Source organism: Euprymna scolopes, chromosome 44 (genome assembly GCF_053919585.1).
Source record: "Euprymna scolopes isolate OS-2025 chromosome 44, ASM5391958v1, whole genome shotgun sequence".
NCBI classification, from domain to species: Eukaryota; Metazoa; Mollusca; class Cephalopoda; order Sepiida; family Sepiolidae; genus Euprymna; species Euprymna scolopes.
This window is the reverse complement of record NC_136525.1, coordinates 47,822,953-47,840,452: the sequence shown is the minus strand read 5'-3', so window position 1 is coordinate 47,840,452 and position 17,500 is coordinate 47,822,953. Positions and strand designations below refer to the sequence as shown.

Genomic DNA, 17,500 nt, shown 5'->3' with positions numbered 1-17,500 from the left:
CTTCTATCTATCTTTCTTTCTTCTATCTATCTATCTTTCTTTCTTTCTTCTATCTATCTTTCTTTCTTTCTTCTATCTATCTATCTTTCTTTCTTTCTTCTATCTATCTTTCTTTCTTTCTTCTATCTATCTTTCTTTCTTTCTTCTATCTATTTATCTTTCATTCTTTCTTCTATCTATCTTTCTTTCTTTCTTCTATCTATCTATCTTTTTTCTATCTATCTTTCTTTCTTTCTTCTATCTATCTATCTTTCTTCTATCTATCTTTCTTTCTTCTATCTATCTATCTTTCTTTCTTTCTTCTATCTATCTTTCTTTCTTTCTTCTATCTATCTATCTTTCTTTCTTTCTTCTATCTATCTTTCTTTCTTTCTTCTATCTATCTATCTTTCTTTCTTTCTTCTATCTATCTTTCTTTCTTTCTTCTATCTATCTATCTTTCTTCTATCTATCTTTCTTTCTTTCTTCTATCTATCTATCTTTCTTCTATCTATCTTTCTTTCTTCTATCTATCTATCTTTCTTCTATCTATCTATCTTTCTTTCTTTCTTCTATCTATCTTTCTTTCTTTCTTCTATCTATCTTTCTTTCTTTCTTCTATCTATCTATCTTTCTTCTATCTATCTTTCTTTCTTTCTTCTATCTATCTTTCTTTCTTTCTTCTATCTATCTTTCTTTATTTCTTCTATCTATCTTTCTTTCTTTCTTCTATCTATCTACCTTTCTTCTATCTATCTTTCTTTCTTCTATCTATCTATCTTTCTTTCTTTCTTCTATCTATCTTTCTATCTTTCTTCTATCTATCTATCTTTCTTTCTTTCTTCTATCTATCTTTCTTTCTTTCTTCTATCTATCTATCTTTCTTTCTTTCTTCTATCTATCTTTCTTTCTTTCTTCTATCTATCTATCTTTCTTCTATCTATCTTTCTTTCTTCTATCTATCTATCTTTCTTTCTTCTATCTATTAATCTTTCTTTCTTTCTTCTATCTATCTTTCTTTCTTTCTTCTATCTATCCATCTTTCTTCTATCTATCTTTCTTTCTTTCTTCTATCTATCTATCTTTCTTCTATCTATCTTTCTTTCTTCTATCTATCTTTCTTTCTTCTATCTATCTATCTTTCTTCTATCTATCTATCTTTCTTTCTTTCTTCTATCTATCTTTCTTTCTTTCTTCTATCTATCTTTCTTTCTTTCCTCTATCTATCTATCTTTCTTCTATCTATCTTTCTTTCTTCTATCTATCTATCTTTCTTTCTTTCTTCTATCTATCTTTCTTTCTTTCTTCTATCTATCTTTCTTTCTTTCTTCTATCTATCTACTTTTCTTCTATCTATCTTTCTTTCTTCTATCTATCTATCTTTCTTTCTTTCTTCTATCTATCTTTCTTTCTTTCTTCTATCTATCTATCTTTCTTTCTTCTATCTATCTTTCTTTCTTTCTTCTATCTATCTATCTTTCTTTCTTTCTTCTATCTATCTTTCTTTCTTTCTTCTATCTATCTATCTTTCTTCTATCTATCTTTCTTTCTTCTATCTATCTATCTGTCTTTCTTTCTTCTATCTATCTTGCTTTCTTTCTTCTATCTATCTATCTTTCTTCTATCTATCTTTCTTTCTTTCTTCTATCTATCTATCTTTCTTCTATCTATCTTTCTTTCTTCTATCTATCTTTCTTTCTTTCTTTTATCTATCTATCTTTCTTTCTTCTATCTATCTATCTTTCTTTCTTCTATCTATCTACCTTTCTTTCTTTCTTCTATCTATCTTTCTTTCTTTCTTCTATCTATCTTTCTTTCTTCTATCTTTCTTTCTTTCTTTCTTTTATCTATCTACCTTTCTTCTATCTATCTATCTATCTATCTTTCTTCTATCGCCCTTTCTTCTATCTATCTATCTATCTTTCTTCTATCTACCTTTCTTCTATCTATCTATCTATCTTTCTTTTATCTACCTTTCTTCTATCTATCTATCTATCTTTCTTCTATCTATCTTTCTTCTATCTATCTATCTTTCTTTCTTCTATCTTTCTTCTATCTATCTTTCTTTCTTTCTTCTATCTATCTACTTTTCTTCTATCTATCTTTCTTTCTTCTATCTATCTATCTTTCTTTCTTTCTTCTATCCATCTTTCTTTCTTTCTTCTATCTATCTATCTTTCTTTCTTTCTTCTATCTATCTTTCTTTCTTTCTTCTATCTATCTTTCTTTCTTTCTTCTATCTATCTATCTTTCTTTCTTTCTTCTATCTATCTTTCTTTCTTTCTTCTATCTATCTATCTTTCTTCTATCTATCTTTCTTTCTTTCTTCTATCTATCTATCTTTCTTCTATCTATCTTTCTTTCTTCTATCTATCTATCTTTCTTTCTTTCTTCTATCTATCTTTCGTTCTTTCTTCTATCTATCTTTCTTTCTTTCTTCTATCTATCTATCTTTCTTTCTTTCTTCTATCTATCTTTCTTTCTTTCTTCTATCTATCTTTCTTTCTTTCTTCTATCTATCTATCTTTCTTTCTTTCTTCTATCTATCTTTCTTTCTTTCTTCTATCTATCTATCTTTCTTTCTTTCTTCTATCTATCTTTCTTTCTTTCTTCTATCTATCTATCTTTCTTTCTTTCTTCTATCTATCTTTCTTTCTTTCTTCTATCTATCTATCTTTCTTCTATCTATCTATCTATCTTTCTTTCTTTCTTCTATCTATCTTTCTTTCTTTCTTCTATCTATCTTTCTTTCTTTCTTCTATCTATCTATCTTTCTTCTATCTATCTTTCTTTCTTCTATCTATCTATCTTTCTTTCTTTCTTTCTTCTATCTATCTTTCTTTCTTTCTTCTATCTATCTACCTTTCTTCTATCTATCTTTCTTTCTTCTATCTATCTATCTTTCTTTCTTTCTTCTATCTATCTTTCTTTCTTCTATCTATCTTTCTTTCTTTCTTTTATCTATCTATCTTTCTTTCTTCTATCTATCTATCTTTCTTTCTTCTATCTATCTACCTTTCTTTCTTTCTTCTATCTATCTTTCTTTCTTTCTTCTATCTATCTATCTTTCTTTCTTCTATCTTTCTTTCTTTCTTTCTTTTATCTATCTACCTTTCTTCTATCTATCTATCTATCTATCTTTCTTCTATCGCCCTTTCTTCTATCTATCTATCTATCTTTCTTCTATCTACCTTTCTTCTATCTATCTATCTATCTTTCTTTTATCTACCTTTCTTCTATCTATCTATCTATCTTTCTTCTATCTATCTTTCTTCTATCTATCTATCTTTCTTTCTTCTATCTTTCTTCTATCTATCTTTCTTTCTTTCTTCTATCTATCTACTTTTCTTCTATCTATCTTTCTTTCTTCTATCTATCTATCTTTCTTTCTTTCTTCTATCCATCTTTCTTTCTTTCTTCTATCTATCTATCTTTCTTTCTTTCTTCTATCTATCTTTCTTTCTTTCTTCTATCTATCTTTCTTTCTTTCTTCTATCTATCTATCTTTCTTTCTTTCTTCTATCTATCTTTCTTTCTTTCTTCTATCTATCTATCTTTCTTCTATCTATCTTTCTTTCTTTCTTCTATCTATCTATCTTTCTTCTATCTATCTTTCTTTCTTCTATCTATCTATCTTTCTTTCTTTCTTCTATCTATCTTTCTTTCTTTCTTCTATCTATCTTTCTTTCTTTCTTCTATCTATCTATCTTTCTTTCTTTCCTCTATCTATCTTTCTTTCTTCTATCTATCTTTCTTTCTTTCTTCTATCTATCTATCTTTCTTTCTTTCTTCTATCTATCTTTCTTTCTTTCTTCTATCTATCTATCTTTCTTTCTTTCTTCTATCTATCTTTCTTTCTTTCTTCTATCTATCTATCTTTCTTTCTTTCTTCTATCTATCTTTCTTTCTTTCTTCTATCTATCTATCTTTCTTCTATCTATCTATCTATCTTTCTTTCTTTCTTCTATCTATATTTCTTTCTTCTATCTATCTATCTTTCTTTCTTTCTTCTATCTATCTATCTTTCTTCTATCTATCTTTCTTTCTTCTATCTATCTATCTTTCTTTCTTTCTTCTATCTATCTTTCTTTCTTTCTTCTATCTATCTACCTTTCTTCTATCTATCTTTCTTTCTTCTATCTATCTATCTTTCTTTCTTTCTTCTATCTATCTTTCTTTCTTTCTTCTATCTATCTATCTTTCTTTCTTTCTTCTATCTATCTTTCTTTCTTTCTTCTATCTATCTATCTTTCTTTCTTTCTTCTATCTATCTTTCTTTCTTTCTTCTATCTATCTATCTTTCTTCTATCTTTCTTTCTTTCTTCTATCTATCTTTCTTTCTTCTATCTATCTATCTTTCTTTCTTCTATCTATCTATCTTTCTTTCTTCTATATTTCTTTCTTTCTTCTATCTATCTACCTTTCTTCTATCTATCTACCTTTCTTCTATCTATCTTTCTTTCTTCTATCTATCTATCTTTCTTTCTTCTATCTTTCTTTCTTTTATCTATCTACCTTTCTTCTATCTATCTTTCTTTCTTTCTTCTATCTTTCTTTCTTTCTTCTATCTATCTATCTTTCTTTTTTTCTTCTATCTATCTTTCTTCTGTCTATCTTTCTTCTATCTATCTATCTTTCTTCTATCTACCTTTCTTCTATCTATCTATCTATCTTTCTTCTATCTATCTTTCTTCTATCTATCTATCTATCTTTCTTCTATCTATCTTTCTTCTATCTATCTATCTTTCTTCTATCTATCTATCTTTCTTCTATCTATCTATCTTTCTTTCTTCTATCTTTCTTTCTTTCTTTCTTCTATCTATCTACCTTTCTTCTATCTATCTATCTTTCTTCTATCTATCTATCTTTCTTTCTTTCTTCTATCTATCTTTCTTTCTTTCTTCTATCTATCTATCTTTCTTCTATCTATCTATCTTTCTTTCTTCTATCTATCTATCTTTCTTCTATCTATCTTTCTTTCTTTCTTCTATCTATCTACCTTTCTTCTATCTATCTATCTTTCTTTCTTTCTTCTATCTATCTACCTTTCTTCTATCTATCTACCTTTCTTCTATCTATCTTTCTTTCTTCTATCTATCTATCTACCTTTCTTCTATCTATCTATCTTTCTTCTATCTATCTTTCTTTCTTCTATCTATCTATCTTTCTTCTATCTATCTATCTATCTATCTTTCTATCTATCTATCTATCTTTCTTTCTTCTATCTATCTATCTATCTTTCTTTCTTCTATCTATCTACCTTTCTTCTATCTATCTGTCTTTCTTCTATCTATCTTTCTTCTATCTACCTTTCTTCTATCTATCTATCTATCTTTCTTCTATCTATCTTTCTTCTATCTTTCTTCTATCTATCTATCTATCTTTCTTTCTTCTATCTATCTTTCTTTCTTTCTTCTATCTATCTATCTTTCTTCTATCTATCTTTCTTCTATCTATCTATCTTTCTTTCTTCTATCTTTCTTCTATCTATCTTTCTTTCTTTCTTCTATCTATCTACCTTTCTTCTATCTATCTTTCTTTCTTTCTTCTATCTATCTTTCTTTCTTTCTTCTATCTATCTTTCTTTCTTTCTTCTATCTATCTTTCTTTCTTTCTTCTATCTATCTATCTTTCTTCTATCTATCTTTCTTTCTTTCTTCTATCTATCTATCTTTCTTCTATCTATCTTTCTTTCTTCTATCTATCTTTCTTTCTTTCTTTTATCTATCTATCTTTCTTTCTTCTATCTATCTATCTTTCTTTCTTCTATCTATCTACCTTTCTTTCTTTCTTCTATCTATCTTTCTTTCTTTCTTCTATCTATCTTTCTTTCTTTCTTCTATCTATCTATCTTTCTTTCTTCTATCTTTCTTTCTTTCTTTCTTTTATCTATCTACCTTTCTTCTATCTATCTATCTATCTTTCTTCTATCGCCCTTTCTTCTATCTATCTATCTATCTTTCTTCTATCTACCTTTCTTCTATCTATCTATCTATCTTTCTTCTATCTACCTTTCTTCTATCTATCTATCTATCTTTCTTCTATCTATCTTTCTTCTATCTATCTATCTTTCTTTCTTCTATCTTTCTTCTATCTATCTTTCTTTCTTTCTTCTATCTATCTACTTTTCTTCTATCTATCTTTCTTTCTTCTATCTATCTATCTTTCTTTCTTTCTTCTATCCATCTTTCTTTCTTTCTTCTATCTATCTATCTTTCTTTCTTTCTTCTATCTATCTTTCTTTCTTTCTTCTATCTATCTTTCTTTCTTTCTTCTATCTATCTATCTTTCTTTCTTTCTTCTATCTATCTTTCTTTCTTTCTTCTATCTATCTATCTTTCTTCTATCTATCTTTCTTTCTTTCTTCTATCTATCTATCTTTCTTCTATCTATCTTTCTTTCTTCTATCTATCTATCTTTCTTTCTTTCTTCTATCTATCTTTCTTTCTTTCTTCTATCTATCTTTCTTTCTTTCTTCTATCTATCTATCTTTCTTTCTTTCTTCTATCTATCTTTCTTTCTTTCTTCTATCTATCTTTCTTTCTTTCTTCTATCTATCTATCTTTCTTTCTTTCTTCTATCTATCTTTCTTTCTTTCTTCTATCTATCTTTCTTTCTTTCTTCTATCTATCTTTCTTTCTTTCTTCTATCTATCTATCTTTCTTTCTTTCTTCTATCTATCTTTCTTTCTTTCTTCTATCTATCTATCTTTCTTCTATCTATCTATCTATCTTTCTTTCTTTCTTCTATCTATCTTTCTTTCTTTCTTCTATCTATCTTTCTTTCTTTCTTCTATCTATCTATCTGTCTTCTATCTATCTTTCTTTCTTCTATCTATCTATCTTTCTTTCTTTCTTCTATCTATCTTTCTTTCTTTCTTCTATCTATCTACCTTTCTTCTATCTATCTTTCTTTCTTCTATCTATCTATCTTTCTTTCTTTCTTCTATCTATCTTTCTTTCTTTCTTCTATCTATCTATCTTTCTTTCTTTCTTCTATCTATCTTTCTTTCTTTCTTCTATCTATCTATCTTTCTTTCTTTCTTCTATCTATCTTTCTTTCTTTCTTCTATCTATCTATCTTTCTTCTATCTTTCTTTCTTTCTTCTATCTATCTTTCTTTCTTCTATCTATCTATCTTTCTTTCTTTCTTCTATCTATCTATCTTTCTTTCTTCTATATTTCTTTCTTTCTTCTATCTATCTACCTTTCTTCTATCTATCTACCTTTCTTCTATCTATCTTTCTTTCTTCTATCTATCTTTCTTTCTTCTATCTATCTATCTTTCTTTCTTCTATCTTTCTTTCTTTTATCTATCTACCTTTCTTCTATCTATCTTTCTTTCTTTCTTCTATCTTTCTTTCTTTCTTCTATCTATCTATCTTTCTTTTTTTCTTCTATCTATCTTTCTTCTGTCTATCTTTCTTCTATCTATCTATCTTTCTTCTATCTACCTTTCTTCTATCTATCTATCTATCTTTCTTCTATCTATCTTTCTTCTATCTATCTATCTATCTTTCTTCTATCTATCTTTCTTCTATCTATCTATCTTTCTTCTATCTATCTATCTTTCTTCTATCTATCTATCTTTCTTTCTTCTATCTTTCTTTCTTTCTTTCTTCTATCTATCTACTTTTCTTCTATCTATCTATCTTTCTTCTATCTATCTATCTTTCTTTCTTTCTTCTATCTATCTTTCTTTCTTTCTTTCTTCTATCTATCTATCTTTCTTCTATCTATCTATCTTTCTTTCTTCTATCTATCTATCTTTCTTCTATCTATCTTTCTTTCTTTCTTCTATCTATCTACCTTTCTTCTATCTATCTATCTTTTTTTCTTTCTTCTATCTATCTACCTTTCTTCTATCTATCTACCTTTCTTATATCTATCTTTCTTTCTTCTATCTATCTATCTACCTTTCTTCTATCTATCTATCTTTCTTCTATCTATCTTTCTTTCTTCTATCTATCTATCTTTCTTCTATCTATATATCTATCTATATCTATCTATCTTTCTATCTATCTATCTATCTTTCTTTCTTCTATCTATCTATCTATCTTTCTTTCTTCTATCTATCTACCTTTCTTCTATATATCTATCTTTCTTCTATCTATCTATCTTTCTTCTATCTACCTTTCTTCTATCTATCTATCTATCTTTCTTCTATCTATCTTTCTTCTATCTTTCTTCTATCTATCTATCTATCTTTCTTTCTTCTATCTATCTTTCTTTCTTTCTTCTATCTATCTATCTTTCTTCTATCTATCTTTCTTCTATCTATCTATCTTTCTTTCTTCTATCTTTCTTCTATCTATCTTTCTTTCTTTCTTCTATCTATCTACCTTTCTTCTATCTATCTTTCTTTCTTTCTTCTATCTGTCTTTCTTTCTTTCTTCTATCTATCTTTCTTTCTTTCTTCTATCTATCTTTCTTTCTTTCTTCTATCTATCTATCTTTCTTCTATCTATCTTTCTTTCTTTCTTCTATCTATCTATCTGTCTTCTATATATCTTACTTTCTTCTATCTATCTATCTTTCTTTCTTTCTTCTATCTATCTATCTTTCTTTCTTCTATCTATCTATCTTTCTTTCTTTCTTCTATCTATCTTTCTTTCTTTCTTCTATCTATCTATCTTTCTTTCTTTCTTCTATCTATCTTTCTTTCTTTCTTCTATCTATCTGTCTTTCTTCTATCTATCTTTCTTTCTTTCTTCTATCTATCTATCTTTCTTCTATCTATCTATTTTTCTTCTATCTATCTATCTTTCTTCTATCTATCTATCTTTCTTTCTTTCTTCTATCTATCTTTCTTTCTTTCTTCTATCTATCTTTCTTTCTTTCTTCTATCTATCTTTCTTTCTTTCTTCTATCTATCTTTCTTTCTTTCTTCTATCTATCTATCTTTCTTCTATCTATCTTTCTTTCTTCTATCTATCTATCTTTCTTTCTTTCTTCTATCTATCTTTCTTTCTTTCTTCTATCTATCTTTCTTTCTTTCTTCTATCTATCTTTCTTTCTTTCTTCTATCTATCTATCTTTCTTCTATCTATCTTTCTTTCTTCTATCTATCTATCTTTCTTTCTTTCTTCTATCTATCTTTCTTTCTTTCTTCTATCTATCTATCTTTCTTTCTTTCTTCTATCTATCTTTCTTTCTTTCTTCTATCTATCTATCTTTCTTTCTTTCTTTTATCTATCTTTCTTTCTTTCTTCTATCTATCTATCTTTCTTCTATCTATCTTTTTTTCTTTCTTCTATCTATCTATCTTTCTTCTATCTATCTATCTTTCTTCTATCTATCTTTCTTTCTTCTATCTATCTATCTTTCTTTCTTCTATCTTTCTTTCTTTTATCTATCTACCTTTCTTCTATCTATCTTTCTTTCTTTTATCTTTCTTTCTTTCTTCTATCTATCTACCTTTCTTCTATCTATCTTTCTTTCTTCTATCTATCTATCTTTCTTTCTTCTATCTATCTTTCTTTCTTTCTTCTATCTATCTACCTTTCTTCTATCTATCTTTCTTTCTTTCTTCTATCTTTCTTTCTTTCTTCTATCTATCTATCTTTCTTTCTTTCTTCTATCTATCTTTCTTCTATCTATCTTTCTTCTATCTATCTATCCCTCTTTCTTCTATCTACCTTTCTTCTATCTATCTATCTATCTTTCTTCTATCTATCTATCTTTCTTCTATCTATCTATCTTTCTTTTTTCTATCTTTCTTTCTTTCTTTCTTCTATCTATCTACCTTTCTTCTATCTATCTATCTTTCTTCTATCTATCTATCTTTCTTTCTTTCTTCTATCTATCTTTCTTTCTTTCTTCTATCTATCTATCTTTCTTCTATCTATCTATCTTTCTTTCTTCTATCTATCTACCTTTCTTCTATCTATCTTTCTTCTATCTATCTATCTTTCTTCTATCTATCTATCTTTCTTTCTTTCTTCTATCTATCGTTCTTTCTTTCTTCTATCTATCTACCTTTCTTCTATCTATCTATCTTTCTTCTATCTATCTTTCTTTCTTCTATCTATCTATCTATCTACCTTTCTTCTATCTATCTATCTTTCTTCTATCTATCTTTCTTTCTTCTATATATCTTTCTTTCTTCTATATATCTATCTTTCTTCTATATATCTATCTTTCTTCTATCTATCTATCTATCTTTCTATCTATCTATCTATCTTTCTTTCTTCTATCTATCTATCTATCTTTCTTTCTTCTATCTATCTACCTTTCTTCTATCTATCTATCTTTCTTCTATCTACCTTTCTTCTATCTATCTATCTATCTTTCTTCTATCTATCTTTCTTCTATCTATCTATCTATCTTTCTTTCTTCTATCTATCTTTCTTTCTTTCTTCTATCTATCTATCTTTCTTCTATCTATCTTTCTTCTATCTATCTATCTTTCTTTCTTCTATCTTTCTTCTATCTATCTATCTTTCTTTCTTTCTTCTATCTATCTATCTTTCTTTCGTCTATCTATCTATCTTTCTTTTTTTCTTCTATCTATCTTTCTTTCTTTCTTCTATCTATCTTTCTTTCTTTCTTCTATCTATCTACCTTTCTTCTATCTATCTATCTTTCTTCTATCTATCTTTCTTTCTTCTATCTATCTACCTTTCTTCTATCTACCTTTCTTTCTTCTATCTACCTTCTTTTCTTCTATCTATCTTTCTTCTATCTACCTTTCTTTCTTCTATCTATCTATCCTTCTTTCTTCTATCTTTCTTTCTTTCTTCTATCTATCTATCTTTCTTCTATCTATCTATCTTTCTTTCTTCTATCTATGTATCTTTCTTCTATCCATCTATCTATCTATTTATCTTCTTTTTCTTCTTTTTCTACTATCTATTCTTCTATCTTCTTCTATCTATCTTCTTTCTTCTTCTTCTTCTTCTATATAAATAAAATGAACTCATTTTTCCCTCCAACTTTGACCTTAATAGGATTTAAAATCATGACATTACATGCAATTGTAATGCGTACAGACTGTAGAACATTATCTTAGGTGTGCTATAGGCCTATTACCTCTACAGTTCCTCGACAGTGGTACATTTCTATATTTTCCGGTGAAAGTCCACTGCCAAAATCGCTTAGATTCAATGGAAGTTGCACCATCTTTTCTCTATTAGATTCCTCCTTCCCCCTCTCCCCATTTACACCGCAGCGAATGCGTTCACAAGGAACAGTACGAGGAAACACACCGGTTTGGAATCGTAGAAGGTTATTTATGCCGTCTTTTGTTTTGTTTTTTTTTAGCTTTTTTTCCACTGATTTATGCTTTCTATTATTCCATTAATAAAGTAAAAACAAAACGCGTACACGCGATTATTATTATTGTTTTCTTTTTACTTTTTTTATTTAGTGTAAGATGCGACCTGCGAGACTAACTGGTTTTTACTTCCGGTTTTAACGACGCTGACCGTGAAATCTAACCATGACCTTTATTTATTAGTACTTTCAACTCAACATTTATTTTTACACAAATAATTCATTCTTTACTATTTATTATTAAAACGCAACGATATCGTGAATTCACTTGGATTACACTTAAATTAAGATTAAAACAAATAAATTCATTTGGAATTCGAGAAAACAAAAAGAATTCACTTGCACCGCCGGACCGTTCGTATTGCATCACGTTCATTTCTTTAATTGTTTTTTGTTTCACGATTTTTTTTAATAGTTTAAACATTGTTTGTTTTTATAATATTTAAACAGGGCTATTACTTCGCTTTGTTTTCATTTTAAACCACACGCCCCCCAACCACACACGCCTCTTCTCTATTCTTCTCTTCTCTTTTTTTTCTCCATATAAAATGAACTCATTTTTGTCCCTCCCAACTTTGACCTTGATAGGATTAAAAACAAAGACATTACATTCAAATATAATGCGTACAGGCTGTAGCACATTATCTGAGGTGTGCTATAGGCCTATTACCTCTACAGTTCCTCGACGATGGTACATTCATATATTTTTTCCGGTGAGAGTCCACTGCCAAAATCGCTTAGATTCAATGGAAGTTGCAACATCTTTTCTCTCTATTAGATTCCTCCTTTCCCCTCTCCCCATTTACACTGCAGCGAATGCGTTCACAAGGAACACTACGAGGAAACACTGGTTTGGAATCGTACAAGGTTACTTATGTCGTTTCTTTTTTTTTTTTTAATCTTTTTCCCCTGATTTATGCTTTCTGTTTTTTCCATAATAAAATAGCAATAATTTTTTTTTAAAAAAACGCGAAAACGCGATTGCTATTATTGTTTTCTTTTTGTTTTTTTCCGTTAGTGTAAGACGCAATCTGCGAGACTAACCGGATTTTACTTCCGGTTTTAACGACTCTAACCGTGAAATCTAGTACTTTCAACTCAACATTTATTTTTACCCAAAGATTACAACGCAACAATATCGTGAATTCACTTGTATTAAACAAATTAAACATTAAACTTAAAACAAATAAATTCATGTAGAATTCGAGAAAACAAAAACATTAATTTAGAATTCGAGTGTGATGTGACTATTGAAACTAAACCAAAAAAAACTTCATTACGGAATTAATATTTGGCCTAATTCACTTTTTAGTTAATTCATCACTTTTTTTTTTTTGCCGTTTCCGCCTCAATGATTCGAGTTCGACCCCCTTCAAACTTTTTTGGAATTTTTCAAACACACGGGCACCGCCGGACCGTTCCTATTGCATCACGTCCATTTTTTTAATTGTTTTTTTTACACGATTTTTTAACATTGTTTGTTTTTTATAATATTTAAACAGTGTTATGACTTCGCTTTGTTTTCATTTTACCCCCCCTCAACCACACACATCTCTAAAAACCAGGGTACGCCGAGCAACGCCGGGTACCCCCCGCTAGTTATTAATATTTTCACTATTATTTTATTACCATTTTCAATATTATTTTCATTGTTAATTCCATTATTATTTTAATTTTTTTATTTTCATTTTATTATATTTTATTTATTTTATTATTTTATTTTATTTTCGTTGGTGGCATTATTATTATTATTATTATTATTATTATTATTATTATTATTATTATTATTATTATTATTGCTTTATTTTACTCAGGGTATTATTATTTTCATTAATATTTACAATATTAATATTACTATTTTTAATATTATTTTATTTTAATTATTATTATGGTTTATATTACGATTATTTTCATTACTATAATTAATTCCATTATTTTTATTATTTTATTTTCATTATTATTATATTTTATTTGTTATTTTATTAATGTTTTAATTATTTTTATTTTCGTTAGTATAATTTTAATTATTATTTCAACTATTTGCATTATTATTATTGTTTTATTTTGTCAAGGAGTCTTCACACAAGTCATTTTTAATATTTTGTTAACTGTCTATAATCAAGTGGTATTCCCTGGAGTCTGAGTGATAACAAGTCTCCCCATATTTCTATCACTCCCCACCTATTTCAAACCCCATCATGCAAATTCTTCTCACGACTGACTTATGCTCTTTTTTCTTCTTGTTTTCCAGTTCCAAGAGTTTTCGGTTACACTCTCAGCATGTGTTGACTATTTTGCCAATCCACAGCATGGCCATCGTCAGAAACGTGACGTCACAGATATTGTAGAAAAAACCGATTCCATAGAGACGATTCCAACTGTTTCTGTTTCGGACTCCAGTCATTCTAATTTGGTCAACTTGACCGCCCTGATCGAGGGGTTAGTCTCGATCTACGAAAGCCTAACAGAAATCTTGAAGCAGACCAACATGACCTGGGCAAACGTATTTCTGGATTCAAGCCCAGACAATCTGAAATTCTTAACGAAGACACCCTTGGGTGAACATTATATGATTTCGAGGTAATTTAACCATTTTTAGCATGAATTAAAGACTCCCTATCACGACTTGTATACAAAAAGTACTTTTGTGTGTGCGTGTTTCCTATAGACTCTGAAACGGCTGGGCTGATCTCTTTTTAAATTGATCACAAATGCACTTTATGTGTCTAGATAGTTTTGTGTTGGAATGCCTCCGATAAGTATCAAAGCTCAATAATTGTGTGTGCGTGTTTCCTATAGACTCTGAAACGGCTGGGCTGATCTCTTTTTAAATTGATCACAAATGCACTTTATGTGTCTAGGTAGTTTTGTGTTGGAATGCCTCCGATAAGTATCAAAAAATCAATAATCAAACACTTCAATTAAAGTAAGAGCGGTCCGATTTTGATCAAAGTTAACACGCTTATACAGCCTAACATCACAAATGAGTCTGAGAAGTTTTATCACAGCACAAGATGCAAAGCACGGTTAAATTATTATTAAATCAACGGTAGGTTCCTTGATATGACAGGGGCGCATTCGAAGTGAATGTTTCTGCTTAGAGCACAACCGAAGCATGATACTTGACTTGACAATATATTGTGAACCAAGTCATTGCGGAGAGGCATATGAAACTTCCTCCAAGTGCACCATGATGGGCCCTTAATTAGAGCAGGCAATTAATCGATTTGATTGAAAAATTATCAATTTCACCGATTTTGATGATATTAAAATATGGGAGTATGAAACATTCGTTGTTCATCATTCAATTCCGGGCAACGTCGTGCTAGTTCACGATTAAAATACACATGGCAAAAGCATATATATTAGATGTAGGGGAGGGCGCCACTTTTCTCATTCCATTTCCCTATTTACCTGAATGTTTAGCAAGGAGACATCCCATATCATATTTTAGGCTTCACTATGTCTCAACCGATGGTTTGAACGCTGCTCACCAAACCCATTTGATACCACCTGATCAACTAAGCTTCAACCCCTGTCCCATCGCCACACTGTTGCATCCCTGTGCCTGTTTTACAAGTATTTCAATGGAATGTGCTCTGATGAACTCCTTGCACTTGTGCCCCTCGACGTACATATCTCTAACAAAGCTGCTTAGCAACAAAATCTTACCCCTTCACTGTTGAGGTCCCTAAATGCCAGAAACTTTCTACTTTAATAGTTCCTTCCTTTGAACAGCTAGACATTGGAATTCTCTTCTTGCTACCTGTTTCCCTGGCTGTACTGACATGCAGAAGTTTAAATGTAACGTAAACCAACATCTTTGTTAGGGGTGAACGTGAGTAAAAAGAAAAACAACAAAAATACAATATAGAGAGAAACTTTTTTTTTATTATTTAGACAATTATTCTCATCTTGATTAGCTTTTTTTTTCACAACGTTTCGGCCGATGTAACCTCCGACCATATTCAGATGAATTAATGAAAAGGCAAATAGCGCCAAATCTTTAAAAAAAAGAAATTTTAGTATAAATCCTAAATCATTTTATTTTCATTAATATTATTTGAATTATTATTATTATTATTATTATTATTATTATTATTATTATTATTATTATTATTATTATTATTATTATTGTGGTTATTGTTGCTGTTATTAATATTATTATTACTAGTAGTAGTATTAGTAGTAATAGTAGTAGTATTACTTATTTTACTTAGTGTATTATTATTTTCATTAATATTTACAATATAGATATTACTATTTTTAATATTATTTTATTTTAATTGTATTTATTATTTTCATTATTAATATTTTCACAATTATTTTATTAACATTTTCAATATTATTTTCATTATTTTATTTTCATTTTATTATATTTTATTTATTTTATTGGTAAATTCATTAATATTTACAATATTGATATTACTATTTTTAATATTATTTTATTTTAATCATTATTATGGTTTATATTACAATTATTTTCGTTAATATAATTAATTCCATTATTATTTTTATTATTATTTTATTTTCATTATTATATTTTATTTGTTATTTTATTCATGTTTTAATTATTTTTAGTTTCGTTAGTATTATTTCAATTATTTGCATTATTATTATTATTATTATTATTGTTATTATTATTGTTATTATTATTATTATTATTATTATTATTTTGTCAAGGAGTTTTCACACAAGTCATTTTCAGTATTTTGTTAACTGTCAATAATCAAGTGGTGTTCCCTGGAGTCTGACTGATAACAAGTCTCCCCGTATTTCTAGCACTCTTTCATTGTGCAAATTCTTCTCAGAACTGACTTGTGCTCTCGTTTCTTCTTGTTTCCAAGTTCCAGGAGTTTTCAGTTACACTCTCAGAAGTTGTTGAGTATTTTGCTAATCCACAGCATGTGTTTTCATAGATGGTAGTGCCGTCAGCATAAATGTCTACGAAAGATCTTAGGATGTGATTTGGAAGATTATTGATGTAGGTCAGGCAGAGAGTTCGGCCCAGGATGGACCCCTGAAGGACTTTTAAATTTATTAATAAATCCAGCACGTGGCCGTAGCCGAGATTGAACTCACTACACAAGCAGTGTAATTCAAATCTTGTCGATAGCTGAATACTTGATGCTTCGCCAGGGCTATCAAGGGTATTTTTTTATCGTGACGTCATCACTAGATGGGTTGCCTACTGCGGCTTAAGAGAGTATCTCGAAAGAAGGATAGACCGCGCCAGTTTCTCAACCTGGTATTTTACCTTGCAGTACCTACAGTGCCTCGCCTTCCCAAATAGTCACCCATCTGGTACTGGCCAGGCTTAACGTTGCTTAACTTCGGTGATCTGGTGAGAACCGGTGTGTCAACGTGCTTGTGCCGTATTATAATACTAAATAATAGCCCAAAAGATACAATATTAATAATAATTATTAATAAATCAGTCCAAATAATAGAAAAAATAATTATAAATCCTCATCTCAAAAATACACGTTCATCAAATAAAATTAAAAAAAAAACAGAATGGACCCGGAGTTATTAATAAAAATAAAAAATAAAAAAAAAAAAGACGGCGCTATTTGCATTTTAAATTTCTAACGGCTGTGTTCATTGTTCAAATAAATCTAACATTTTTTTTCACTATTCACCAATAACATTCAATGTGAATGGACCTGAAGATGGCCGGAAGTTACATCGGCCGAAACGGGGGGAAAAAAAACAACCAAGATGAGAATAATAGTCTATATTTTTATATAAAAAAAAATCGTCATTTGTTTTATTTTTTATTCATTTTATTTATAATGTATTTTAAAAATGTTCAACTACCGTGGAATTTCCTCCTGGTTCTGCTAGTGAAAATTAATTTGTGAAGCAGCGTATCTTTTGTATGCATTCATCAAGTTGTGAACAAACAAACAAACAAACAGGGATACGACTTTATATGCGTGTAGTGTGCGTGGTTAGCGCAGGTGTAGGTGTATCAGAATTCTTGTAGGAATTTTTGACACCCCTAACACGAAACTGCAAATAAAATATAAAAAAAATTGTAATATCTCCTTTAAAGGTGGGTTGTTTATTTTCTTTATGGATTATACTTTCAAAATAAACTATAAAAATTGTATAAAAAGTAATAAAAATATTTAAAAAAAAATAGTAATGAAAATAATTGAATGTAACGAGTTCAGTATTTTTCAATTTTTAAACTTTATAAATCTATCAAAATTTTTCTATTGATTCTATTTTTACGATATTTT

At 28.4% G+C, this 17,500-nt stretch overlaps 1 protein-coding gene across 4 annotated transcripts in view; it reads left to right on the top strand.

Moving 5' to 3' along the window:
- LOC145268835 (uncharacterized) overlaps positions 1 to 17,500 on the top strand; it is a 1,065,816-nt gene that overhangs the window by 286,861 nt on the left and 761,455 nt on the right. For all 4 annotated transcript variants that reach the window (XM_080124499.1, XM_080124501.1, XM_080124498.1 and 1 more), the window contains exon 16: positions 13,504 to 13,832. In XM_080124499.1, the coding sequence (XP_079980625.1) occupies positions 13,504 to 13,832 (329 nt within the window). The remainder of the gene's footprint in view (positions 1 to 13,503; positions 13,833 to 17,500) is intronic.